General features: G+C 48.2%; 2 protein-coding genes across 2 annotated transcripts in view; one reads left to right on the top strand and one right to left on the bottom strand.

The window, feature by feature from the left end:
• LOC140711323 (uncharacterized) overlaps positions 1 to 21,522 on the top strand; it is a 65,168-nt gene extending 43,646 nt beyond the window's left edge. The window contains exons 4-8 of the mRNA XM_073014303.1: positions 8,318 to 8,420; positions 8,540 to 8,629; positions 9,062 to 9,144; positions 9,348 to 9,545; positions 21,289 to 21,522. Of these exons, the coding sequence (XP_072870404.1) occupies positions 8,318 to 8,420; positions 8,540 to 8,629; positions 9,062 to 9,144; positions 9,348 to 9,545; positions 21,289 to 21,362 (548 nt within the window). The 3' untranslated portion in view covers positions 21,363 to 21,522. The remainder of the gene's footprint in view (positions 1 to 8,317; positions 8,421 to 8,539; positions 8,630 to 9,061; positions 9,145 to 9,347; positions 9,546 to 21,288) is intronic.
• On the bottom strand, positions 9,842 to 13,927 carry LOC140711324 (ATP-dependent 6-phosphofructokinase, platelet type-like). Its single transcript, XM_073014304.1, has 4 exons — positions 13,910 to 13,927; positions 12,075 to 12,174; positions 10,832 to 10,934; positions 9,842 to 10,201 (listed from the first exon to the last, which is right to left on the bottom strand). The coding sequence occupies exons 2-4, from the start codon at positions 12,115 to 12,117 to the stop codon at positions 10,000 to 10,002; spliced, it is 348 nt and encodes a 115-aa protein (XP_072870405.1). The 5' UTR covers positions 12,118 to 12,174; positions 13,910 to 13,927; the 3' UTR covers positions 9,842 to 9,999.
• Positions 21,523 to 25,953: the final 4,431 nt, after the last annotated feature.

Raw genomic sequence — 25,953 nt, 5'->3', positions numbered from 1 at the left:
GGGCTCTTTAGAGCCTTGTCTTATTGTATTAAAGGAGGGGCAGGTGGTTCCTGGGTCTTGGATTTTCTCCCAGGCCCTAAGGCAGATAGCCCTGATTTGCTCAATGGCCTCATTTGGCATTATTACTTGTTGGTCAACGGTGCTCCAATTTTGACCTATTCCTAATAGTTGATCTGCATCTATGTTAATTGGAGGATTGGCAGTCCTATTTCTTTGGACCTGTACTTGTGCGTCATCAATCAACCAAGTCTTAAATTGTAAAAACTGAGAGGGTGAGAGTGATGATTTTGCCAGAATCTCCCAATCATAAGGAATGAGTCTATGTCCATGAGCAATGGAATCAAATAATGTTCTCATGTAAGGAGAGTTGGGTCCATACTGTTTTACTCCTTCTTTCATTTCTTTTAGCATTTTTATAGAAAAAGACTGATATCTGGCTTCAGCTATGGGAGGCTCTCCCTCTTGGACCCCTTCTCCAGGTGGTCTTGCTTCTAATATTACTGGGAATTGCCACGCCTCAATATCTCCTTGTTTTCTTGCCTCATCAATAATTTTATGTACTGCACTACCCTGTGTACTAGGCGGTGCTGTAGGATTAAGTCTCATGGTGGGCGGCTGAGGATATGGCACCCTGCCCTGTGGCAGTGGAAATGTTCCTGGTTGTCCATACGGATTTTCTGGGGGCTGCCGATACTGCAGCTCGGCTGGCAGCCAGTATTGATAGACTACTGGCGGCTGGGACTTATTTTCTACCGGCTGGTATTGTGGACACTGTATTTGGATTGGCATTGCCATGCCAGAGACTCTATCTTTTTCTATTTGATCTTCTTTTGGAGTTTGTACTTGTTTAACCTGCATTTGAGGTTGCAAAGTTACAGGCATCTGAGCTGCTGTAAGAGGAGTTGGCCATCGTGGTTTAGATTCTGATGGCTCTGCTAATTCTGGACTCTTTTCTTCTAATTTTAACGTTTCAGGATATACTACCTCCTGTAATTGATTAACATAAACATTTTGCATTGACCGAGCCATTACCAGCTCTGCTACACATTTGCAGTGTGAACTTTCCGTTCCTTTCCAGGATTCTATCCCTGCCTCTTTTTCACAATCTACTGCACAGCTTTTAGGGACATCAGAAATTGGAACGCTATCTTCTTCTGTTTGCAATGGTTCTAAAGCTACTTTAATAATGACTCAATCATTCCATACTGTAAGTGGGATGATTTTACTTTCCCTACTTGCTTGTTTTAATTCTTTGCCAATTTTTTCCCAGTCTTTTAGATCTAAAGTTCCCTGTTCTGGAAACCATGGACAAAACTGTTCTATTGTTTGAAATAGCATAATTAGATTTTTGGTAGAGACTTTAACTCCCCCTCTTTTTAAGAGAATTTTAATAAAGCTGTGATAAGAGGCATATTTACTTTCAGTTTGCCCCATTGTTACCCTAGGTTCTTCCGAGTGCACAAGCTTACCGCAAGGCTGACTGTAGACGTACTCGGGAGTCTCTCATCGACTTGTCCTCAATGACCACGCTCTGGTGTACCTTCACCTTAGAGAAAAGCTTCCACGTTGGGCACCAGATGAAGGGGTGGCTTGCCCCTCCACACCTGTGGGTGTTTCTCGTTAGGTGGAACAAGAGACTTGAGAAAAGAAATGAGACTCAGAGACAAAGTATAGAGAAAGAAAAAGTGGGCCCAGGGGACTGGCGCTCAGCTTAGAGAGGACCCACACTGGCACCGGTCTCTGAGTTCCCTTAGTATTTATTGATAATTATCTTTACCATCTTAAAGATAAGGGAGTGGCAGGACAATAGGATCATTGTAGGGAGGAAATCAGCAGTAAGACATATGAACAAAAATCTCTGTGACATGAATAAGTTTAAAGGAAAATGCTGTGCCTTGAGATGCATATGCAAACATCTCCATAAACCTTTTAGCAGCATTGTTTCAGCCTATCACATGGGGAGAAACCTTGGACAATACCTAGCTTTTCGGGCCGGGCGCGGTGGCTCAAGCCTGTAATCCCAGCACTTTGGGAGGCCGAGACGGGCGGATCACAAGGTCAGGAGATCGAGACCATCCTGGCGAACACGGTGAAATCCCGTCTCTACTAAAAATACATAAAAAATTAGCCGGGCGCAGTGGCGGCGCCTGTAGTCCTAGCTACTCGGGAGGCTGAGGCAGGAGAATGGCGTAAACCCGGGAGGCGGAGCTTGCAGTGAGCTGAGATCTGGCCACTGCACTCCAGCCTGGGTGACAGAGCAAGACTCCATCTCAAAAAAAAAAAAAAAAAAAAAAAAAAAAATACCTAGCTTTTCTAGGCAGAGGTCTCTGCGACCTTTGGCCATGTACGTGTCCCTGGGCAGTTGAAATTAAGAGAATGGTGATGACTTTTAACCAGCAAGCTGTCTTCAGGCACTTATTTAACAAAGACACATCCTGCACAGCCCAAAATCCATTAAACCTTGAGTCGCCGCAGCACGTGTCTCTTGCAAGGACAAAGTTGGGGGTAGGGTCACAGATTAACAGCATCTCAAATACAGAACAAAATGGAGTCTCTTATGTCTAGTTCTTTCTATATAGACACAGTAACAGGCTGATCTCTCTTTCTTTTCCCCACAGAAGTGTTAGTTTTTTATTTGTTCAATCATTTGGAAATGTAAAATCCATTCTTGATTCGCAGGCCACGAGAGCAGGCAGGGACAGGCTGCCCCTTGCCGACCTCTGGAATGAGCTTAGAGAAGGAAATGACAGGCTGGGCCAGCACAGCCTCCTCACAGCAAATTCGCTGCAAGGGGGTCCTTCTTAGCAACCACTTCTCATCCTTCATCTTGGCTTCAAGTGCAGTTCAGGTGGAGAAAGAGAGAACAGAACTGGCCTCAGCAACAAGAAGGAAGGAGACGCAGGGTCAAGCAGCCCTGTGGACCGATCACACTCAACATTCACACCAAGCGGAGCACAGGCAGGACCAGCCCAGGGGGGCCGAAGTGGAGGCTCTCTGGGGTGGGGGAACTCTGGGTGGGCAAGATTCACAACCTAAAACTCATATAGAAGTTCTACACAGCAGTAGTTACAGAAAACACACACTAAGAAAAGGCCAAAATAAAAATAGGACAGCCACCTTTGACCGCACCTTATCCCTCAGGAACCCACCTTCAAGCCCTGGCAGATGAAGACTCACTTCCTGATGCACTTCCCGGTGAATTATGTGGGCGAATGCATCCGAACTGTCCCCTACACGGACCCAGATCATGCCAGGTAGGAGGGTGGAGGTCGGGATCTCTCAGGCCTGAGCCTTACAGAAGCAACTTGTCAAGCCTGTTCGAGTTCACAGGGCATGTTTTAGCACAGGAAGAGTCTGCACTGACTCTGAGTGTTGGACCTGGGGCTTTGTGAGTCTACGAGCAGCCCTCTTTAAACAGCAGAGTCTTTATGAACAAAGGCCCTAACCACAAACTCCTTTCAAAATGCCCCATGTACTCCCCTCATCTCTAGGTGGAAATTGAATGAATTTAGGTTGAGACTTCTGATAAACATGGTAGATTAAGCCTTCGTGAGGACAGATGCATGGAACGGCAGCAAAGGTAGATCAAGACACAAAGCCACAAGGGAGAGTGGGAGGTGACCCAGGCAGCCATGGGGGCTGCAGGAGAACCTCATGAGCCAGACTGTGGGTGGGTGGGTGGGGGGTGCCTGACCCGGGGCCACAGAGGGACAGGGCAGTGGGGAGAAACCAGGTGGTCCTGCAGAGCCCTGCAGATGGCAGGGCTGGAGGCTGCCTCACAGTCCCTCTGAGGAGTTTGCCTCCCCTGTCTCCCCACCAAGTCAGAAGCTCAGGGAAGGAGGCCCGGGGTTGAGCGGCCAAAGCCACGGCCGAGAGTGAGGGTCAGGCCTGTTCCCAAAGTGGCGTGGGGCGAGGGAGTTTGCAGCCTACGAACTGGCCCTCCAGCCCTTTCTTCCAAAGTGTGGCTGCCCCTCGGCTGTGTTCATCCCATCTGTGGAAACTGGCCAGACCAGGAGGACAGACTCACAGACATACACTTTTGGGGACCTGTCAGTTGGGTGTGGATGACACAGATCTGTGCAAAAATGTTATATCCCGGAAATTCACTTCCTGTATCCTTGTCCCAGGCAGCTACCCCCATGAGGGACTAAACCAAGGAGGAGACCCCCAGGGTCTGGCTCCAACCTCGCTGGTCCCAACTGATGGTGCCCCAGCCACCCGAGTGGTAGAGAGGGGAAGGCAGGCTTAGGCCTGGGCAGTCTATCCTGATAGGAGAAGGTGCCGGGCCTCCAGGGTGTACGTGTGTCACAGTAGGACCACAGATGGGGAGGTGTGTAGCCAGGTGGGAGGAAATATGGGGCTGCAGTGGGGGCCCAGAAAGAGCTCTTCTGTAGAAAAGAGGTGTGTGGTCAGCTGTTTTGTTCATTAATTTCCATATTTGTAGGAGATAAACAGATCTGTCTGCTGTGCCAGCAGAAGAGTGGTCTGTTTCCACCATCCAATAGGAAAATGCAGACAGAAAACGCTAAAAATGTGGAGGTTCCCCCTGGGCCAGGGGGATTCTAGATCTTTTTTTCCTTGTTTTTTGTATTTTATAATCTTTCAACAGTGAGCATGTGTTTTTAATATACAAGTAACAGAAATTTCTCAAGGAGGAGGATGCATGGATGGATGGAAGGCCATCCCTGCTGGTGCTTGTAGAGGCTCCGTCCCCCAGGGTCTGGCTCCGACCTCGCTGGTCCCAACTGATGACGCCCCAGCCACCCAAGTGGCACTGGGTTTCTCCTGGAGGGCCCACACGAGATGGTCATGACTTCTCCCAGCACAGCCACTGGGAACACGCCCACTCCTTCCTTGATTTCCCACCTGGCCTATTTGACTCCCTTCATCTGCTTTGGGAAATGGCACATCTGTGGAAGTGGTGACCCGGGGCTGATCTCGCCACGGGCGTCTTTAAGGAGCCTGTGTCTTTGCTGCAGACGCTACCATCATTGTCTGCCCTGCCTTCTGTCGGAGGTGGATGTGTTCTGGAATCATCTAGAATGTGATGTCACGATTCGCAGTGGAAGGCAGATGAAATCAGGCCCGTTCCTGGAAATGTGATGTATCGGAGAGTGTGTGTTTTCTTAAGGGATTCCTATAAAACTCAAAGAGTTTGACTTCAGTTTCCTTTTTTTTTTGGTATCCTGATGTGAGACATTTAAATATTCATTTGCACATTTGCCTTTACAATAGAAATAACCTCTTTCTACTTCACCAGATTTAAAAAATGCCACATATGCATTGGAACAAGTTAAGCAGTGTGGTGCTGGAAGTGTTAGATTCCCTCCCCACCACCACTGCTTTCAACCATGTAATCCAAGACAACTGCTTGAAAATTGTGCTTCCTTGTGCTTTTTAGTTTTTGTTAATTAAAAAGAAAATCTCATGCCTGTAAGCCCAGCACTTTGAAGGCAGGAGGATCACTTGAAGCCAGGTGTTTAAGACCAGCCTGGGCAACGGAACTAGACCCTGCCTCTACAGAAATTGTAAAAATAGGCGTGGTGGCACGCATCTGTAGGCCCAGCTACTCAGGAGACTGGTGGGAGGATCCCTTGAGCACAGGAGTTCAAGGCTGCAGTGAGCTGTGATTGCCCTTATGCACTCCAGCCTGGCGACAGAGCAAGATCCCATCTCTTAAAAAACAAGAACAAAAAAATGGGACCGTAATTTATGTGACATTATTGTACAACTTGATTTTATTTTCATTTTCACTTAATCCAATAATTACTTCATTGTCTATGCTTTTTTATCAGCCATGGTGTTTTAAACTTGCATTTTTTAATCATTAATTTCAGTCTTAAAATCCTTGCATGTTTGATGACTGCTAAATTCCTACATACAGAAATTCGAGAAAAAGGTGGCGCTTACAGTGGAGGCGCAAAACTCAGCCACAGTGGGGTTTTCACCCTTTACTCTTACAGGTGAGCTTTGCTCTAGTTCACACATTGGGACGCACACGGTGTTTTAGTCTCCTACTCATGATTATCAGTGTCATTTTCTTCTACTGCAGTGAACTTTAGACAAAAGTTGTTCTATGTGCTGCTTTTCACTTCTCGAGCACTTAGCCACACCCAGCAATGTCCTTTCTGGTGCAAGGATTGGGGCCAGCAGCGTAAACGGGAAGCATTCTGTCTTTAGTAAACCCTGGCTTAAGCCAGCATATTTTGGCAGAACACGGTAGTGCCTCCATCCATGGTTTTGCCTTCCATGGTTTATTACCCAGTCACCCTTGGTCTGAAAATATTAAATGGAGAATTCCAGATATAAACACTTCCAAAGTTTTAAATTGTACACCATTCTTCTAAGCAGTGGGATGAAAGCTGACACTGTCTACGGTACCTGCCTGTTGGTCACTCAGTAGCCATCTAGGTCATCAGATACGCTGTGGGTGTCCAAGAGCTTCTGTTCACAGAACGCTTGTTTTACTTAGCATAACTTTTATTACAGTATAATTGTTGTATTTTGTTAATATCTTGCTGCACCTAATCTATAGACTTTTTCATAGGCATAGGAGAAAAACACAGTATCCATAGTGGCTGTCTGAGGTTGCAACCCTGCTCTGGGGGACCTGGGACACAGGCCCCAGGTGAGGGGCTGCGATACAGCCTGAGAACATTCTTAGCTCATTTCATTTGGAGGTGCCTGATGTGGATGCAACTGTTAGCTTTCATAAACATAACACCGTTATTCTAAAATAATAAATTCTTGATTGTGTATGGCTTTGCTGCCCAAGAGAACCTGTATTCTGACACTTTTTAAGAAGGAGCTGGCCAGGCATGGCGGCAAGTGCCTGTGGTCCTAGCTACAGGAGGCTAAGGCGGGAGGATCCCTTGAGCCTAGGGAGGTTGAAGCTGCAGTCAGCAGATTGTGCCACCACACGCCAGCCTGGGCGAATGAGAGCCTGGCTCGTGGATGCAGAGATAGATTAGGTAGGTAGGTAGGTAGGTAAGCAGGCACGTAGGTAGAGAAGTCGGTAGCCGTTGCCACCCTGCTGAGTTCTCCCATTTGCTGTGCTGGAAGCCACTCTTCTAGACAAGGATGGGGAAGCAGCTCACAACCCCTCTGCAGCTCTGAGTCAGGGTGGAGGGAGGGCTGGGCTCTTTCCATTTACACAAAGGGAAGTCTGGATCAGCCCCCTCAGACTGATTCCTGTACTGCCCTGGGTGTGTCCTTAAGGGAGATTAAAGGAAAACCTTTGTTTGCTTGATTTTTCCATGTGAGTCTTCTGTAATTTCCTCGTAATCTTGACCTGCCCCCACCCTCCACATCTTTCCTCTTCTGATGTCACAGAGAGGTGGATTTAAATCATCTGGGGAGGACTTTATGCAGACGGACCCTGTCTAAGAGGGAGAACGTGTTGAAAGTCTTATGTGATCGGATTTAAACTTCCACTGAGAGTAATTGAGCAATTTGTCAGGGGGCTGTTTGGACTAGATCAGATGTAAAATAGAGCTGTTAACCCATAGAAGATGTTGAACTGTTAAGTCACAGGTTTGTCATAAACTTGTCCTTTGGTAAAATGCTTGCCTATTTATTTCTCTGGGTTTCCTAGGGACCCAAAAGCAATAGAGACACTCCAATCTTTTGGGAAGGTTTACTGGGCAAAATCTGGAAAATTCACACAGCAAGACATTGACGAAGGCAAACTTTGTCTTCTCAACCGTAGATGATCCTGTCGCTCCTTCATACAAAGGTATTGTGAGTGTAACAGTGAGAATCTCAGTCCACAGCCTCGCAGATGACATTGCTGTTTTCCGAGTTCCCTCATGCACAGGCAGGAGCACCAGCTTCTGGCGCCTCTGTCCTTGCCTGTGATACGATTTCCACGTCTGACACCCTAAATATTGGCCTTGGAAACACGCTTCCCGACATCTGGGCGAGAAGAGTGCATCCTGTCATTTCAGTTTTACTGACCTGAGGCCCAGTGGGGCCAACCCACGGCAGTGACTGGGCTCATTCGTGTGGAAGGATGACGTGACCACGGCCCAGGCCTGGCCACATTACACTGTAGAGCCACTTTTGCTCACAGCATTATCAGCCTCACGCGGTCCTGAATGCATCCACGCTGCAGAAGCAGGCCTTGGTAAGAGTCAGCGTGGCTCGTGGGAGCTAGAGGTCAGGGTGTGATCTCTGGGCTGTTAGACATGACCCTGTGGTTGAAACACGTATGTGAAGTAACAGTGAGATGCACCTGTACCCTCTGGGACACGAGGGCATAGCCCACTGTGCGAGCTCCTGGGTGGCAGCCCCCCTGTGCCTGTGGTTTGTCTTCTAGGAATGGACCACTTCTTGTACGGCCTCTCCGATGAGATGAAGCAGGCCCACAGGGAGCAGCTCTTCACCATCAGCCACAAGAAGCTCCTGGCCATGAGCGATAGGTGAGTGGGGAGTGGGGAGTGGGGAGCGGGGAGTGGGGGAGACAGCGTCCGGGATTGGAGACCTTAACGGCACTGAAGTAGAAGCCAGTCCTCACTGACCTCGCCTGCCTTCCTCTCAGGTACCTCGGCACTGGGAAGAGCACGCATGGCCTGGCCATACTCAGACCCGAGAATCCCAAAATCGCCAAGGACCCATCCTGGATCATCAGGTGAGCGGCCCTGGTGCCCCCAACTGTGCAGGAGCCCCTGAGACAATAGGCCTCTAGAGCTGAATATGAAAAGTCAGAAATGCTACTGCTTTTCCAAGAATATTATGCCATTCTTAAAGTGTTGCCAACTGACTGGCAAGTCAATCTTAAGAGCGACCAGGAAGATGTCCATTGAAATAGTCATACACGAAATGCCAAAGATGCACCACGTAGAATTTTCACTTTCTACTGACTGAAAGGCTTGTTTTACCTCATTAGTTCTAGAATATTTAAGAATCTAAAAATAAAGGGCAACTCTGATTTAACCTCTGCTTGAGTCATTATCTTAAGTAGCATTTAGGGCTTTTACTAAAAAACAGAAGTAAAATGAAAAGGTACACAAAGGTGTCCCGTGTCTGCCTGTGCTGATTCATGAAACTCGATTACACCGAGGCCCTGTGGGAGCGTCCTCCTAACAGACGGAAGTTCAACGGGGCGGCCGGATGGAAGCAGTCCTGAGAAGCAGGTGGGCTGGGGTGAGTAAGCGCTCGCTTCGTCTTCACAGAGCCAGAAAGGAGAGCCGCCACGCCAGCTCTTCTTGGCCGTTGGACTCTGATTTCCCAAACAGCTTGTTTTTGGGGTCTCCTCTCCCTCCACACAGCTCTCCACCGCCATTTCTGAGGCACAGCTGTGGTCTCCTGCAACCTAGAGCTAAGAGGCAGAAACGCTGTCCCTACAGGATGTGGGCCCACGAGGGCAGCAGGGCCGTCACACCAGCACCCATGTCTACTCTGGCAAGAGTCATCAGAGAATTCCAAATTAGGTCCCAGCAAGGACCGTGGCTTGGACTGGACGAGAAACTGGCTATCAGATTTTTCAAACCCCCACCTTGGTGGTTTTAACATGCAGCTAGGATTGCAATCAAGAGGCCGAGTAGGTAAGATTCATGTGTTCTCTTTTACTTTCTAAGGAGAGCAGGAGCCTGGGGTCAAGGCCCAGGGTCCTGGCCTGCTGCTGTGGTTGGAAACTGACACATGGCAATAAACATGGCATTCCCCTTGGCCTGTGTAAACTACTGGCTTTGTTCTCCTTTTATGACTTGTGCATAGTTCAGTGATCCCTACTAAAAATATTTTTATAATCTTTGCCCACAAAAGTGCTGAGAAAACCATTAGTAGCCACCCATAGATTGAGGTTTTAATCTCCTACTTAAAAAACTAAAACGGAGGACTGTTGGAGTTGTAGGCAAACGTTTAATACACACATCTGAAAGCATGAGACACAGTCCAGACAGCACGCACTGGAGCTGGTGGGGCACACGGTCGGTGACAGGTGCTTGCTTGTTAGGTATTAATGTCAATAAATACTTTCAGAAAGTGCTGATAAATAACTTAAGTGTTACAAAAACAGATGGTCCACGGTGAGTCCAGGTTGCAGGTACATGCAGGCAGGACTGGGTCAGACGCTCCAGGGCTGGGCTGCACGTGCTCTAGCTGGCCTGAGTCCGACACATCATAGTTGTCCATGTACTTGGCCAGGATCTTCATGAGGGGCCGCAGCTTGAGCCACCACTGTTCTTTGGGAATCCTGTGCCTGTGGAGGGATGGGGGGACAGCAGTGAGGCTGGGAGATGCCACGGCCAGCACAGTGAGCCGTCTTGCCAGAAACACGGGGTTTGTAGGGTCGGCTGAATCAACTAGATAATAAAGCCAATTTCAGGGTCAAATGAAACCATTGCTTTTATATTTCTAAAAATTCTTCCCAAAGACCTAGTGGTGGTTTCTTATTGTTGTTCTTTTGAGACAGAGTCTCGCTCTGTCCCCAGGCTGGAGAGCAGAGGTGCGGTCTCAGCTCACTGCAACCTCTGCCTCCCAGGTTCAGGCGATTTCTCCTGTCTCAGCCTCCTGAGTAGCTGGGACTACAGGTGTACACCACCACACCTGGCTAATTTTTGTATTTTTAGTAGAGATGGGGTTTCACCATGTGGGCCAGGCTGGTCTTGATCTCTTGACCTTGTGATCCACCCACCTAGGCCTCCCAAAGTGCTGGGATTATAGGTGTGAGCCGCCATGCCTGGCCAAGACCTAGTATTTTTTAACTGAGCTTCAGAAAATCTAGTTCCTCAAACCCCTGAATGAGTTGCCGAAAGCAACAGCAATGGCCATTCTCCTGTCCTGTACTCACGTTGGCTGGGTTTGCTAAGGCAATAAGACCCCAACTTACTCAAAATCCGTTTGCTTCTTCAGCTCTGCCACAGGTTGAAAAATAAGGTTTCTTTTGCTTATTCCCAGCACACAAACGGAATCATCGGTGGTAAATTTTTTTCCTATAAAAGATTTTAAAAAAGATTAACACCACCCTGTCACATGGGCAGGTGGGAGAGCAGAATCATGGGGCGAGATGAGAAGTGAGATTCCTGGCAACCATCCTGAACCTGGCCTGGAAGCCTGGGGGAGGCTGAGAATGGCCAAGAACGGCCGAGAACAGCTGAGAACAACTGCACAGTGTGGCCAGCGCCTGGCCTGGGCAGCTCTGCTCTTGTGGGATCGCCCTGATGGGCTTCCTGGAAAGCAGCTTTTGTTTTTCCTCTCAGTGGAGAGAATTTTTCACTAAATAGTGGAATAGGGAAATTACCTTAAGAAATTGATGCCCACGAATACACACACAGAGGAGTGAGAAACATCCATAGCTAAATTAGCAAAAGAAAATCGATGTAGAAAGAATCAGTCAGTTCTTCAAAAAGACAAACCAATTGAAACTGTTCACATCACTGTTTTTTGTAGACTGTCATTCTTCTACGTTGCACATTGGCAGTGATAATGGTTTGCCCTAAAAAAGCACACACCTGGTATGACTGAAGAAAGCTGAGGGGGGTGGGGGCAAGAAAGATGCTGGCACAAACAGCCACTCAGGAATGAGTGGGGACCAGCCACATTGGAACAATTAACAATTGTATTATACAAAATGTCATGTTTTTTAAAACTTTTCAGTTTATCTAAAGATTTGTTAGAATATGTAACTTACAAAACTGATTTAAGGAAAAACATGCATAGTTCTACAAACATGAACAATTCATTCAGCAGCCAAATCTTCCTCAAAACTGGAAGTTCTGACAGATGGAGTTGCAAGGAGGTTGTCCTAACATACATCCAAAAAATAGAAGGCCCCACTTAAACTGTGAGGGAAACTGCGGGCTGATGCTCAAGATCTCCAGAGCAAAAAGCCTGCACAAAAGAACTTCAGGTTGAATCTAGCAGTGATAAAAGAGAACATGTTACCCACGCCCAAGCTGACCTTATCCCAGGAATCCAAGGTTGGTTAAATAGCAACGCTCAGAGACCAGCAGGAGTTAGAACATCACACGCAGCTCAGTACTGGACTGAAGAAGGAACCAGTATACCCTACTTCTCCCCGATAGGACAGCATTTTCACCAAGGCAGACGGCCTCCCTCCGCGGACCCCTTACCTCTGCCCCAGGCCTCCTTGAGTTTCGCAGTGATCCACTCCATAGCTCTGGCAGAGATTTTGGTTCCAAAGTTTCTATCAAATGGAGAGGGTGCCCCACCCTGTTGGTGGTTAGAGTCATATGAAATATCAGTTATACAGTAACACTTTGTTGTTAAATAGAAATGACGATTTCTATTTCACAGAATTCACGTTTTTATTTCTAGGTCTTTATGGATAGCTGGAACAGAAAAAAACACAATCTCTGTTTCCTGTAGCCTGAACTCAGCCTGTTAAGCAAAAGTGTCAAGTGTTCCCCCTGCCCAGTAAGAGGAGGATTTTAATAAATGGAATGAGTCAACTAACAATCTCCAATATTTTAAAATCTTCAATCAGGATTTCATAAACTCATCTGGGGTGGGGATGGGTCGCAGCTTTAAGAATCTGATAAACGTTGTGGATTCTTTAACAAAATCACACATATGCCTCCTATTTCATCATCATTTCAGGGGATTCATCAGCTCTCTGGAATAAATTCACGGGCTCTGGTTTAAAAGTATAAAGAATAGGAGGTTGTGAGGAAGGAGTGTGTGTGAGTTAGGAATGCTGGACCGCTGTGTCCCAGGCTCAGCTCATGACATGTGTGTGCCTGCATGCAGCTCATTCCAGGTCATTCTGATTTGGGGTGAGTGTCAAGTATATTACATGTCTGATAATCCATTTTAAATCTTAGGAAGCTCCAGTTTTTAACTCGATGAAGTGTTTAATTTGAATAAGCATTTCCAAGTAGTGGGGTTGTCACTGTTTTCATGAAAGCTGACAGTTCCCTTAAAATCCCCATTACTCAAACCTCACCAACAAAAGAATCCTAAAGCTGGTGATGTTTGGCATGACTTAAAAGTTTAGATGATTTGGCTGGGCATGGTGGGGATCACGCCTGTAATCCCACCACTTTGGGAGGCTGAGGTGGGCGGATCACCTGAGGTCAGGAGTTTGAGACCAGCCTGGCCAACGCAGTGAAACTCCATCTCTACTGAAAATACAAAAATTAGTTGTGCATGGTGGTGGACACCTGTACTCCCATCTACTCAGAAGGCTGAGGCAGGACAATCTCTTGAACCTGGAAGAGGTGGAGGTTGCAGTGAGCCAAGATTGCGCCACTGCACTCCAGCCTGGGTAACAGAGCAAGACTCTGTCTCAAAAAAAAAAAAAAAAAAAAAGTCTCCCAGCTAACTGGGTGTATGCATACACTGCAGATCGTTTTGTTGTATAGTGACAACACACGCGACACATAATGTGACACAACAAACTGACACAGGATGTCGATTTCACCTAAGCCCAGCTAACAGGGAGTGATGAAATCTCGTGCTGTGTTGCTCTTTCCCACCCAGAACGCAAATCATCCCTGTGCCCTAAGTCTCCATGCTGTCTGTGCCTCCTGTCCCTGAGTCACTCAGTAGCCGCCTTGGTTATCAGATGGTTATCAGTACCCACCCCCTCATGTATACAGGGGGCGGGTACTATCCCCAGGTTCAGGCACCCACTGGAGACTTGGGACACATTCCCTGAGGCTAAGAGGGATGACTATTTCCTTCTTCCTTCATAAACATCAGGTGCTAATTAGAGAAATGATTTTAAGATATCTAAAAGAGTAAGACTATAAAGCAAAAATTTTAGTTGTCTAAATGCGGGGAAGTCTGTAGAGCAACACACCACGACTCTGTTCTGCAACTGCTCAGCGTATAGTGCACTCCAGGGGCAAAGAAATTACCACTCATCCAGCCCAAAGTCACAGAGCAGAATCTAAGAACCGCAGTGTTACGGTGACCATAAGATCAGCCCTGGTCTCTCACTCACCTGAGCACAAGGCCCCTCTGGATACTAGTCTTCATTTTCTGCGTCAGGCACTCCACATTGGACTGGAAAAGAGCATTTTGTTAATCAGACAATAAACTTCTGCTAAGCACCTACTGTGTGCCAGGTCCTGCAGGGCAGGAAGTGCCAACCACACGTGGTGGTGAGCGTGGCCAAGGAGGCTGCAAGCTCTCACAGCTTGGGTCTCGGGGAGCCTCCCCAGGCGGCGAGAGCACGTCTGCAGCAATGAATGCTGAGCACAGGGCACTGATGTGAGCAGCCCTCACAGCGGCCACTAGAAACGCCTTCCGGAATCAACAGGGTCCCTCTGAAGATAATTCCGTGACTGGCCTAGTGCTCATTCATGGCTCTATTGCTCCTTATTTTCATGACGATGTTCTCTCGGCGCTCTCAGAGGAAAAGAGCGACCTGTGGCCTTTCAATGGAATCTCCTATGACGGCCTGATGAACCGTGTCTGATCAGAGAATTTTGTAAACTCTCATCGACACACAGATTTCTTAAGGAACAGATTGTCTTAGAAAAGGGTAACATCCTATATCAGATCATCTTGGGAGGATTACAAGAGGGAGGTAATTCTCTAATGACTCATCCTAAGAAAATGGAGATTTTTACATCTAATCAATCTGTCACTGGGCACGGTGGCAGAATTTCACAAAGTAGGAGCCTGGGCACAGTCGCTCATGCCTGTAATCCCAGCTCTTTAGGAGGCCAAGGCGGGTAGATTGCCTGAGGTCAAGAGTTTGAGACCAGCCTGGCCAACATGGTGAAACCCCGTCTCTACTAAAAATACAAAAATTAGCCGGGCATGGTGGCAGGTGCTGTAGTCCCACCTACTTGGGAGGCTGAGGCAGGAGAATCACTTGAAGCCAGGAGGCTGAAGTTGCAGTGAGCTGAGATTGTGCCACTGCACTCCAGCCTGGGTGACAGAGCAAGCGTCCATCTCAACAACAACAACAAAAAATCATAATTTCTCTTCTGAAGCTCTTGCCAGGTTGAATGCTGGTGAGGCAGGATCTTTGGACAGATTTCTGAAATACGGTCATGAGTCACATAACAGGGGGATATGTTCTGAGAAATGCATTGCTAGGTGACTTGAGCCTTGTGCAAACATCCTACAGTGAACTCTCACAAACCCAGGAGGCAGGGCCTGCCACATATCTGTTGTTCCTGACTACAAACCTAAATGTCTGAGACTGTTGAATACTGCAGGCAATTGTGTATCTAAACATGTCTAGATGTAGAAAAGCACAGTTAAAAATATATATATATATGTATATAACATATGTTTTTTAATATATATAATCTTTCTATAAAAGATAAATAACAGTGCACCTGTTTGGGGCAGCTCCAATATCATCTTATGGGACCCACCGCTGACAGAAACATCATGATGAAGTGAATGACTCCACAAGTATTTAATATGACATAGTGAAGAAATTCGTGATTCACATGTCACATAATTAGTGACAACGCCAAGGCCCTTTTTACTTGATCTACTTGGCCCAGAAACAAGTAACATCCTAACCTTTTAAAAGACAATGGTGCCGGGTACAGTGGCTCACGCCTGTAATCCCAGCACTTTGGAAGGCCAAGATGGGCAGATCACGAGGTCAGGAGTTCGAGACCAGCCTGACCAACAAGGTGAAACCCCATCTCTATTAAAAATACAAAAATTATCTGGGCATGGTGGCACGTGCCTGTAATCCCAACTACTCGGGAGTCTGAGGCAGGAGGATTGTTGGAACCTGGGAATCGGAGGTTGTAGCGAGCCGGGATCATGCCACTGCATTCCAACCTGGGTTGCAGAGCAATATATAACATTATATATTTATTTATATAACTAACTAAAGACAATTGTTCAAGTTGCATTTTATCTGCCAAGGCCTGTCATCCTGCATGGAGTTTAGTAACTGAACACTGCAGGGTCCAGGCCTGGATTCTGCTGTGCCATCCAAGCAGGGGCAGACCCCGGGCTCGGTGACACTCTTCCCTAAAAGAGCCACAGATGCCAAAAAACCACGGCCGTGTGTGTGTCAGTTTAGAGGCAGACGCAGCATCAGAGGCCTCAAGATTTAAAAGAAGCTGCAGCAAGCTTCAGAGCCAGTTGCAGACGTGGGTGGTGATTGTTAGCGGAGGCGCTCAAATCGTTTGTGACAGAAGTGAGAAAACATTAACTACACAACAGACTACATCAAAAAAACAAGCTCGTGTTTCACACAAGAGACTAGAAGGTGTCCTCAACCAGGCACGTCCGCCTTCACCTGACACATGGGAGAGGCATCTGGGCAATGCGAAGGGCATCAAGCATGGCGTGTTCTGTAGTACCTGTCTCCATGCCCCCTCGAAAAGCAAACCACCCTAGATACGATGTTTCACTCCACAGCACCGAGTGGATCCAAAGGGGACGGTCCCCCTAGGCCAGCCCCCGTCACATACCTGCAGATCCCTGCTGTCGAAGGGCTCTTCGAAAATGTATGCGGCATCGGCTCCGGCCGTGAGCCCCCCATGTTGGCCAGGTAGCCACGGTAGCCGCCCATGGACTTGATGAACACGCGCCGCTTGGTTCCGCTGGCGGACTGCTTGATGTGGTCGCAGGTCTGGTCACAGAGATCAGTCACTCCAGCCCAGGGCCAGGGTGCACCCACCATCCCAGAGCTCCCCGACGAGTAAGTGCAGCAAGGGCCCCCACCGCGCCTGAGCATGCGGTCCCAGCATCGCAGAGGTGAAGGGTGTACAGCAGCCGGGATGTGCCCTTGGAGTGGGTGTGAACATGCCCCCAACCCCCCCACCCCACCGTGGCAGCCACCTGGAGATGACCTCAATGACCTGTGGTGGGGGCCTGGCCATCTGCCGCTCCCTTCTCCCAGGACCCATAAGAGGAGACTGAAAAGACGACCCCACAAGCCAGCTCACTCCACGCTGCTCTCTGTCCCTGCTGAAGCAGCTTTCACCAGACACGGACACCGTTAGGTGTGAGCTGAGAAGTTAGGGGGCTCTCACCTACCAGCTTAGTCCATGGGAACAGCTGTGATCTTCTATTTTCTTCCATTAAAGCTCCCTGTGATTTTAGATCTGTGGCCATCTTCCATTCATCAGTGAATGTTACGTTTATAGAAACTCTACTCAAAGGCAGACGGTGGTTCTTAGACCCAGGTGCCTGGGGAGTCTTTCGGATGCATAGGCATCAGGTCCCCAAGTGAAATGTCTGCCATCCGCCCTCCACGAGGACCCAAGCTCAGTGGGGAGAAAAGCAGCAGAGAAATGCATCGGCCACCTTCCCACCCACACACGAGTCCGGGCTGCAGCGCCCTCTCCTGGGACTCTGCAAAACCTCTGCCTGGGCCTCAGCTCCCATCCCGGCACCCTCCAATCTGTTCACACAGACTGGAGACCCATCTATAAAAAACATAAATCTGATCCAGTCATTCAAAACCCTTTGGCTCACTTCAAGTACACGTCAAGACTTTCTCGGGAATCCCTGGCCCCGCCTGCTTCTGATACCAGGTCCCGCTCTAGATCCAGCAACCTCAGGTCCTCCTGGGGCCTCTGGATATGCTGGCTGCTGTGTGCATTCAGGTACAGTGGTGGGCGGGAGAGCAGCCCCCAAAAGAATCCCGGTCCTAATGCCTGGAACCTGAGAACGTTCCCTCATGCGGTGATAAAGGAATCCTGAGGACTATCCAGGTGCGCCCTAAGTGCCACCACTTGCATCAGCAGATGAGGGGTGTAGAGGCCCTGGAGCAGGATGCTGCACACCTACATGGGAGGAGGCGGCACCAGGGAACAAGGCGGGCAAGGCCCGCAGCTCTGGGCACCTGAATGGGCCACGAGGGACTCTCCTGGAGCAAACACTGGCCTCAGTCCATGGCTCCTGCCTTCCAGAACTGTGTGACAGTGAGTATTATTTTCCAGCCCCAGGTGTGTGGTCAGGGTCACAGCAGCCACGGAACACACACAGGCACCTTCCTCAGCTCTGACCAGGAGGGAAATGTCATTTTCTCACGAAAATGCCGCCTGGTTTCTAATGGCAAAGTTCGTCTGTCAGGGGTTCTCGGGGCACCCCATGTCCTCTCTTCATAGAAATCACCCTGGAGTCTCTCCCTGCAGTTAGCTCGTGGTTATTTGACTTGCAGTCCTCACTAGGCTACAAATTCCATGAGGGCAGGAACTGTGGGCTGGACTTCCACCACTGCACCATCAGCAGGACCCGGCCAAGCACCCACAGCAGGCGCTCAAGAAATGCTTGTCTCTGAATGACATAAGCACAGTATTCTCCAGCCAGCCAGCCATCCTGGTCAAGGGCTGATCCTGCAGGATTCCCTAACCGGCCTCCATGGGACTCAGCCAAGAGTAAAAGCATGAAGTGGGGGTGTGGACTTGAGACTGGGGGCCACATGAGAGTCTGTGCACCAAAGTTTAACACCCACTGGGAAATTTTCACTTGAGATCTTCGGAAGAAATTTTAAAACACACTTTGTTGAATAAACACAGGCTTCATTAAACCATTCCAACCTATACTTCGTTTCTTTGGCAGATTCTTTTCCTCCCAAAATAATTGGTTGATGTGTTCAAAAGTGAACACGGGCTCTAGTTAGCGGGCCACTTTGCGTTGTGTAGAAGCCGAGATGGGGAGAGAAACAGGCAATGGGAAGAATTCCCATCTTTGTGCTTAGGAAGGACAGAGGACAGAAGCCCGTCAAGGGTCCAAAGAGCCCACAACTGCCTTCTTGAAGGGCCAGTGCAGAATTCTGAGGGTGTCACTGTTCCACCTGTACTGGGTTCTCTCTCTAATTGCGATCTAAGACTTAGGATGTCGTAAGGCTTTAAGACTTGCCCTTTGTCTTAGAGAATCCCGGGCATGGGAAGGAAAATGTGGGTGGGGCATCAGGACCCCCAGAGCCACAAAGCCTTATGGGTTATTTTTCCAACTGAATCTCCCCCGCAGCCCACCCTGAGGTGGGGAATTACTGTCACTCATTCAAAGAATGACATCAACCACTTAATGACAAAAGAATTCTGCAGGTAAGCAGCTCTCCCAAGAGGCTGATTTGTGCCCGAGCGTGTCTGAGTTCTAGTCCCACCAGGCTGCTGCTGTGGGTGCGTGGAACAGCGCAGCGCTGACACCTGAGCCACGCCCCCGATCGTGTGCTCCTCTGAGTGTAAACACAGTGACAGCTGGGACGGAAGAGTCCGCCTTTACTGGAGCTCAGATACAGCTTTCCTGAACTCTCTCATTACCTAGATGGCGTCTTAAACCTGAATTAGCTTCTAAAAATAGCAAGTCCCTCCGGCGGTGCCTCAGGCAATTAGTCAAAGTAGTACTGACAAGAAGAAGGCTGATCCCAAGCATGGCCCTGCCTGCCTGCAGTGTTTCAAGCCTGGACATCTAGAAACTGCTAAAGGAGAGCAAAGCCAGCGATGGCCGGACCCTAACGACATTCAGTGAACAGGAGTCAAGCGCGGGGCCCAAGGAAGTCCATGGAACGAGCCGTTGCCAACCTCTGCAAAGCCAGTAGAGCACCAGGGAACACGACAGGGAGAAGCCCAGGAGAGAGATGGCCCTCAGCTCGAGTGGGAGGCACAGGAGGCTGCAGCTGACCTCACGGCCCCTCCGCTCCCTTCCCTGCACTGGAACTCAGTTCTGAAGGAAGAACCCGGAACAGAACTGCTGTTTTCCGAGGTTCTGTGCCAAGCTGAACTAAGGAGTCTCCAACAGGGCTGGGAGTTTTCATGCAAACTCTGGAGCTGGTTTGGACGTGAACATCTAAGGTAAAGGCCAGCGGCTGCTCTCCAGGAGGCACCAGGCGGCCAAGTCACTGATGTAACCCCATGTGCCAAGGGGGCCACTGTCCCATTTGCAGATGAGGACCCTCTCTGGGTCAGCTTATCAGGGACCGGAGGGGGCCACCATGAGGGTGTCAGCACCACGCCCATGACTGGCAGAATCCACTCCTTCCAAAGCACATATTGGTGAAACTGCCTGCCCAGGAGGGCATGATCTCGGCTCTCTTCAGAACCTCTCGTCTCACCAGGAAGGCTGTGGTTCCAGGCAGTGGCCCCCAGTGGGCACGCCTCTGTCCCAGAGCTCGTACGTACCAGGCACTCAAACCCCTTCCTGCAGGCTCCCACAGCTGACCCTGCGGCCTCGCTACTCAACGCAGGCGGGAGAGGCAGTCTCCAGAGAAATGGTGCTCACCACTCCCCTAGTCTAGCAGGGATAGAAACACGACCCCAAGGACTGGATATATCCTCTCACTTTTAATCAATAAAGACAGGTTCTTCCTAAGGCAGAGAAGCTAAAAAATTTACCCTGTTCTGGCCAGTGTGACTGACATAAAGCCAAGCTAGAAAAGGGTGAGGGGGAAATCTGGCTCATTCTTAACACAGAAGAAACACACTGCTAAAATAAATGAAAGAAAGCAATGGGAGGAAATGATGTTTCTTGCATTTGAAACATCAACTTGCTTTGTTCAAGAGGTTTAAGACACACGTAAGCCATGCTCCACACACACGGCCGGCCGTTTCTGAAGTCAGTGTTTCTGGAACAAAACCCTTGGCCTGCCCAGTGAACATTCACACTGAGCACACTGTCGCGAGGCTGCTTGGCCAGCCAGCAGGGGGCAGGAGAGAGCCGCAGGTGCCATGTGGGGTCCCTGCAAACTGGCCTCACTCCCTCAGTCAAGGGCCTTGCCTCTTGCCAATCCAGGGGCTTCCTCCAAGGGGAAGCGGCCTCTTCAGCTGCCACCGCACTGACTTCAGAAGGCTTAGCCAATGGGACAATAGATTCAACAGAGTTCCATGTTGTTAAGGGAAACTTCTGTTACCAGGCAACCTTAGTATCAGATTCAATGTAAAATAACCAACAAGATCGTTTCCAAACAAACATGCTAGTAGTGCCTTATCCTTCAATGCTGCTTAAACACGGAGAAGAATGAGGAAAAAAGAGCATGGCACTTACTTCTTAAAAAATAACACCTCTTCCAGGTTCCTTTTACCCATATCATAAAGACTTACAACTGGATTCCCTACAGGAAGGTGGAGTGGGGGTGGATCCCCACGCTGACCCAGCCTCCCCCCAGGTCAGTCACCCGCCCCTCACCGCGGGGTTCACAGCTCTCCAGACACTGTCTCCTCAACAAAGAAAGGTGGCATCTCTGAGATCTCTTCACAGGGAGCACCCAAACGGGAGCTAGAGAGACAGACACACCCACAACTGCTGTAAAATCCAGAAACGCAATACATATTTAAGGACTTCATTATTAGTTATTTAAAACTTGAAGAACAAAGTGAGCCTGCTTTTAACCTCTCTGCCACAATAACATCGTGTACGTCTGTCTTTTACCGTTTGTTCCTTCTCCAGCTGCTGCCGCCTGGCTGGCCGCCTGCAGAAGAGCCGCCTCCGGTACTCCTGCGAGGCCCTCGGTAAAAGCGTGAGCACCACGATCACATCTCAGGACGCTGCACACTTTAGGGTCGCCCACAGACCGCCATTGCCAATGCCTGGAAGGCACTGAACGGGCCCTCCTGCTCTTTGTAAATGTCACCTCTCGTAAGCTATGTTGTGTTGAAAATTTTTAACTGCAGTCCACACATACTTCTTTGTTTCTGTCTTGTTTTTATCCTAGAGGCATATTATTATGGAAAATTAAGTTTGCAAGTGTGAAGGGTTTTCTGAAAATCGACTTCTAATCCTGGAAGGACCAAAAAAAAAAAAACTGCCAGATGTGGTGCTCACGCCTGTAATGTCAGCAGTTTGGGAGGCCGAGGCAGGCAGATCGCTTGAGCCCAGGAGTTTGAGACCAGCCTGGAAAACATGGCAAAACCCTGTCTCTACTAAAATTACAAAAAAAAAAAAAAAAAAAAAAAAAAAAAAGGATTAGCTGGGCGTGGTGACATGTGTCTATTCCCAGCTACTCAGGAAGCTGAGATGGGAGGATCACCTGAGCCCAGGAGGTAAAGGCTGTAGTCAGCCAAGGTTTGCGTCACTGCACTCCAGTTTGGGCGACAGAGTGAGACCACTTCTCAAAAAAAAGCAAAAACTGTATAAATCAGTACAGAAGGGAACTGGCTGGGCACGGTGGTGCACGCCTGTAATCTCAGCATTTTGGGAGGTCGAGGTGGGCAGATCACAGCTGAGGTCAGGAGTTTGAGACCAACCTGGCCAATATGGCAAAACCCCATCTCTAATAAAAACACAAAAATTAGCCGGGCATGGTAGTGGGTGCCTGTAATCTTAGCTACTCAGGAGGCTGAGACAGGAGAATCACTTCAACCCTGGAAGCAGAAGTTGCAGTGGGCCGAGATTGCACCACTGCATGCCAGCCTGGGCAACAAGAGCAAGAGTCTACTTCCAAAAATAAAAATAAAATAAAAATAAAATAAAAATACAAAAAAGAGAGCTAATGCTTTTCATTTAAGGGAAGGGAGAAGAACATTCAGTATTTACACATCTCACGCACACATCTGCAGTGGTGCCCTGAAGTATTCAAAGATACACATTCCTACAAACATAGCTCAAAACCACTCACCAAGTTACATGCTAAAAGCACATGCATTGGAAGAATGCTACATTATATTTTTTAAGCATCTGTATCCAATATTTTAGCATACTGTCAATTTTCTCTTCAGGTGCTGTATGCCTAAATTATTACATCTTTAGTCATTCATTTTAGAATTTATGACTTGCTTTAGACAAAAGAAATATATTTGAACATAAGCTACTAACTTAATGACTTAGGGGAAAAATTACTAAATTAACTTAGAAGTTAAACTTTGCAAACTGAATTTGTTGGACCTCATGTAAGCTAGATCATCAGTTTTTTAAATTGTTGTGTGTTTCCCTTGAGGATGGAAGTCTCTTTTCTCTCATGCACTGTGCACACCACTGCAGCCCGCGTCTCTCGTCCACTGCACCACAGTGCGACCTGCAATTCACACTGTACCACGCCTTCCACACTTTACCTGAAAGTCACTAAGTATAACCAAGGAGGAAATGAAAAGCAGATAAATGACCTCCACCCCCAAATCTAGCATACAAATGTTAAACATTCATCCAAGTAAAACCAAAAACCCCTGTTAGCTCACGATTGTAACTGGTAGAGTTATGTGCATGGCAATTGAAAGTCTCAAGAAAAAGTTTATACAAAAAGACATCTGCAAACATCGACAGTGCAGAGAGGACTTCACTCTGCATCCAGCCTGTCCTGGAAGCCACGGCCAAATGCCAGGTTGTATAGATCCGAAAAGCAGAAAAAAAAACACAAGTGTTGAAATGTGTACAGTCTTAGCAATGTACAACTTCGATGTAGGATGTGCAGAAACCTTGAATTTCCAATCAGAAAACAGGAACATGAGCAAGTTCCCCAGCAGCGCCCACCTTCTGCCTACGCCACGTTTAACAGGAATGCTGGCCACCTCCGGGGGGAGAGGCTTCCTGGTCACATTGGCTCTGGCAGCCGCACAGCTGGCCCTGCCACAAACACCTGTCTAATACTGAAGAACCACCCGCTCCCTGGGCTTTGCTCACTCTAGCCGAGAGAGCGTATTTACAGAGTATATTATCAACTGAGTCCTCGTTCAATGCGTCAAGGTTGTTGAAGGCAGGGCAACCCCATTCCTGGCCCAATTAAGTGAACTGAGCAGAGCAAATGGCCCCAGTTGGATGGCACTCAGTCACGACAGCAGCGGCCACTATTCACAGGGCACTGGCTTCGTGCCTGGAACAGTTCCAAGCATCTTCTTTCTGTCCGAGGAATGTGCACTGCAACCCTGTGGGGCTATTTGCAACGTCCACCAGAGTTCTGAGGCAGCCAAGTCCAGGCTGTCTGTGGGCCTCCCCGTGTGGCCGTTCACATCCCCTGCAGACCAGACCTCACTGCAGGGACCGCAGGGACCGTGGGTTCCAGGGCTGCCTTGAGGCACATGCCCCCTTCGCCACCTCTTCCTGGCCCCTGACACCAACCCTTACCACTGCTGCCAACACTTTATTTTCTCATGGCTCCTGAGGGGCCTGTTCTTTCTGCCCTTCCCTGCTCTTGGCTTGGAGGACGCCCACATCAACGCCAACGCTCACCTATCCCTACTCCCGCGTCCGGCTTGGAGGACGCCCACATCAATGCCAACACTCACCTATCCCTACTCCCGCGTCCGGCTTGGAGGGTGCCCACATCAACGCCAACACTCACGTAATCACCACCCCTTCCATGGGACTTCATGCCTAGGAGTCTCAGTATCAGAAAGTCAGATTCCTGTGCTTGTTGGAGAATTTCTTCCCATCATGGAAGTGAAGGAGATACAATTCTAGGTGCCTGCAATAACCTCATTTCCACAGCTAAGCAACTTCAGTAGTAGCACAAAACAAAAAAGTTTTTTTTTTTTAACTTATTTTATACAAGCTAAATATAATTTAATTTTTACATCCACGTTCTCATCAGCTCCCACCTGGTGAGCAGGCGAATAGTAATTTTCAAAGAAACAAATTGTTCTATAATTTCAACACTTAGCATTATCACTATTAAGCAAGAATTATCCCAAAAATACACGATCGTGTTCTCACATTCAAAAATTGATTGTCACACAGTGAAATAGCACTTACTGCAAAGGAATGTTTCTTTTCAGGTTTCTGTTCTGGGGGAAAAAAAAAAGATTTCTGGCAAAGAGATAAACATTAATTATGTAACTATCCAAAATGCGTCCGAGAAAAATAATGTCATCCAATTAGTTCTTTAAAGTGTTACAAATGCAGCTCAGTTTTAATAGTAATTCATCCATAATTATCAAAAGAATCTTTAAAAATCTTAATACTGAAAGAATAACCATAAATGGATACAAAACACAAAGCAGAAGAGTTAACATTTGGGGTAGGTTTTGGCCCATATTTTTAACATATGCATAGTTACTTACTTAGCTGAAGTATATCCCTCTCCTCCTAGGCTCTTCAAGCCTGATTTTCAAACATAGACTGGCTTTTGGTTCATGAAGGCAGCTTTAGAAGATGTCAGGATTGGGCCGGGCGCAGTGGCTCAAGCCTGCAATCTCAGAATTTTAGGAGGCCAAGGTGGGCCGATCACTTGAGGTAAGGAGTTCGAGACCAGCCTGGCCAATATGGCAAAATCCTGCCTATATTAAACATTTTTGTAATTAACCAAGCGTGGTGGCACACACCTATAATCCCAGCTACTCAGGAGGCTGAGGCAGAGAGAACTGCTTGAACCTAGGAAGCGGAGGTTGCAGTGAGCCAAGATGGCACCACTGCACTGCAGCCTGGGCGACAAAGTGAGACTGTCTCAAACAAGATCTTAGCCCTTAGAAAAGGCTGTGAGCATCCCTGGCCCCAGCCAACCCAAGCAATCACATGGTAATGGTTATCATCTGATTTTGACACAATAAAGTTCTATTATCCTCTCTAAACACAATGGTAAACTGTTGCCATCAGCCCACAGAAACTCCCAGCACCCAGTAACACTGGACTAACAAGATTAATGGGCCACATACGCAGGGTTCAGCTGCAGAAAGTGATGGCACCAAGAATGGTGTGTGCTCAAACCAGTCCCCACCCAACCAAGCCCCTTCTCCTTTTCCCCACTGGATTCATCAAATCAGATCTCGCTGTCCTTGGCAAACATACCATTAATTTATTTGCTGCCCAGAACAAAAGCACACTTCCAGTTAACATGACACCCCCGCTATGATAGAACAGCCTTAATTCAGATATGACGTGGAGGAACAGAGGGAGGAGGGGTCGAGGGCCGTTCTGGAATCCACAGCTGTTTTCTGGGGAAGGCCTCTGTCCCACCCGAGCCTGACACTCGTGCCACACTGTCCCCGTGGTGTCTGAAAGCTCCATGAAGACAGGGTCACTCTGACCCCTTCACACCCACAATGCCAAAGAGAAGCAGGTGTTCAGGAAAAGTCTCCTGCTAGTGCTGAAGACAAGAATAATTCCTCGTGGTGCCCGAATGTCAGGAGAAAACAAGGTACCATGTGGACGCCTTCCAGGTGAATTTTGGAATGACTCTACCGAATG

This window comes from Chlorocebus sabaeus, unplaced genomic scaffold (genome assembly GCF_047675955.1).
Source record: "Chlorocebus sabaeus isolate Y175 unplaced genomic scaffold, mChlSab1.0.hap1 unalloc_scaffold_620, whole genome shotgun sequence".
NCBI classification, from domain to species: domain Eukaryota; kingdom Metazoa; phylum Chordata; class Mammalia; order Primates; family Cercopithecidae; genus Chlorocebus; species Chlorocebus sabaeus.
Note: the sequence above shows the minus strand (reverse complement) of the source record. Positions and strands in the feature narration are given on the sequence as shown.

Excerpts from the sequence above, each read along its gene's own strand:
- LOC140711324 (XM_073014304.1), bottom strand. The coding sequence starts at position 12,117 with ATGGAGTGGATCACTGCGAAACTCAAGGAGGCCTGGGGCAGAG. Across the intron at positions 10,935-12,074 it reads CAAGGAGGCCTGGGGCAGAG|GAAAAAAATTTACCACCGAT; the intron begins GTAAGGGGTCCG and ends AATCTTTTATAG. Across the intron at positions 10,202-10,831 it reads AAGAAGCAAACGGATTTTGA|GCACAGGATTCCCAAAGAAC; the intron begins GTAAGTTGGGGT and ends ATCCCTCCACAG.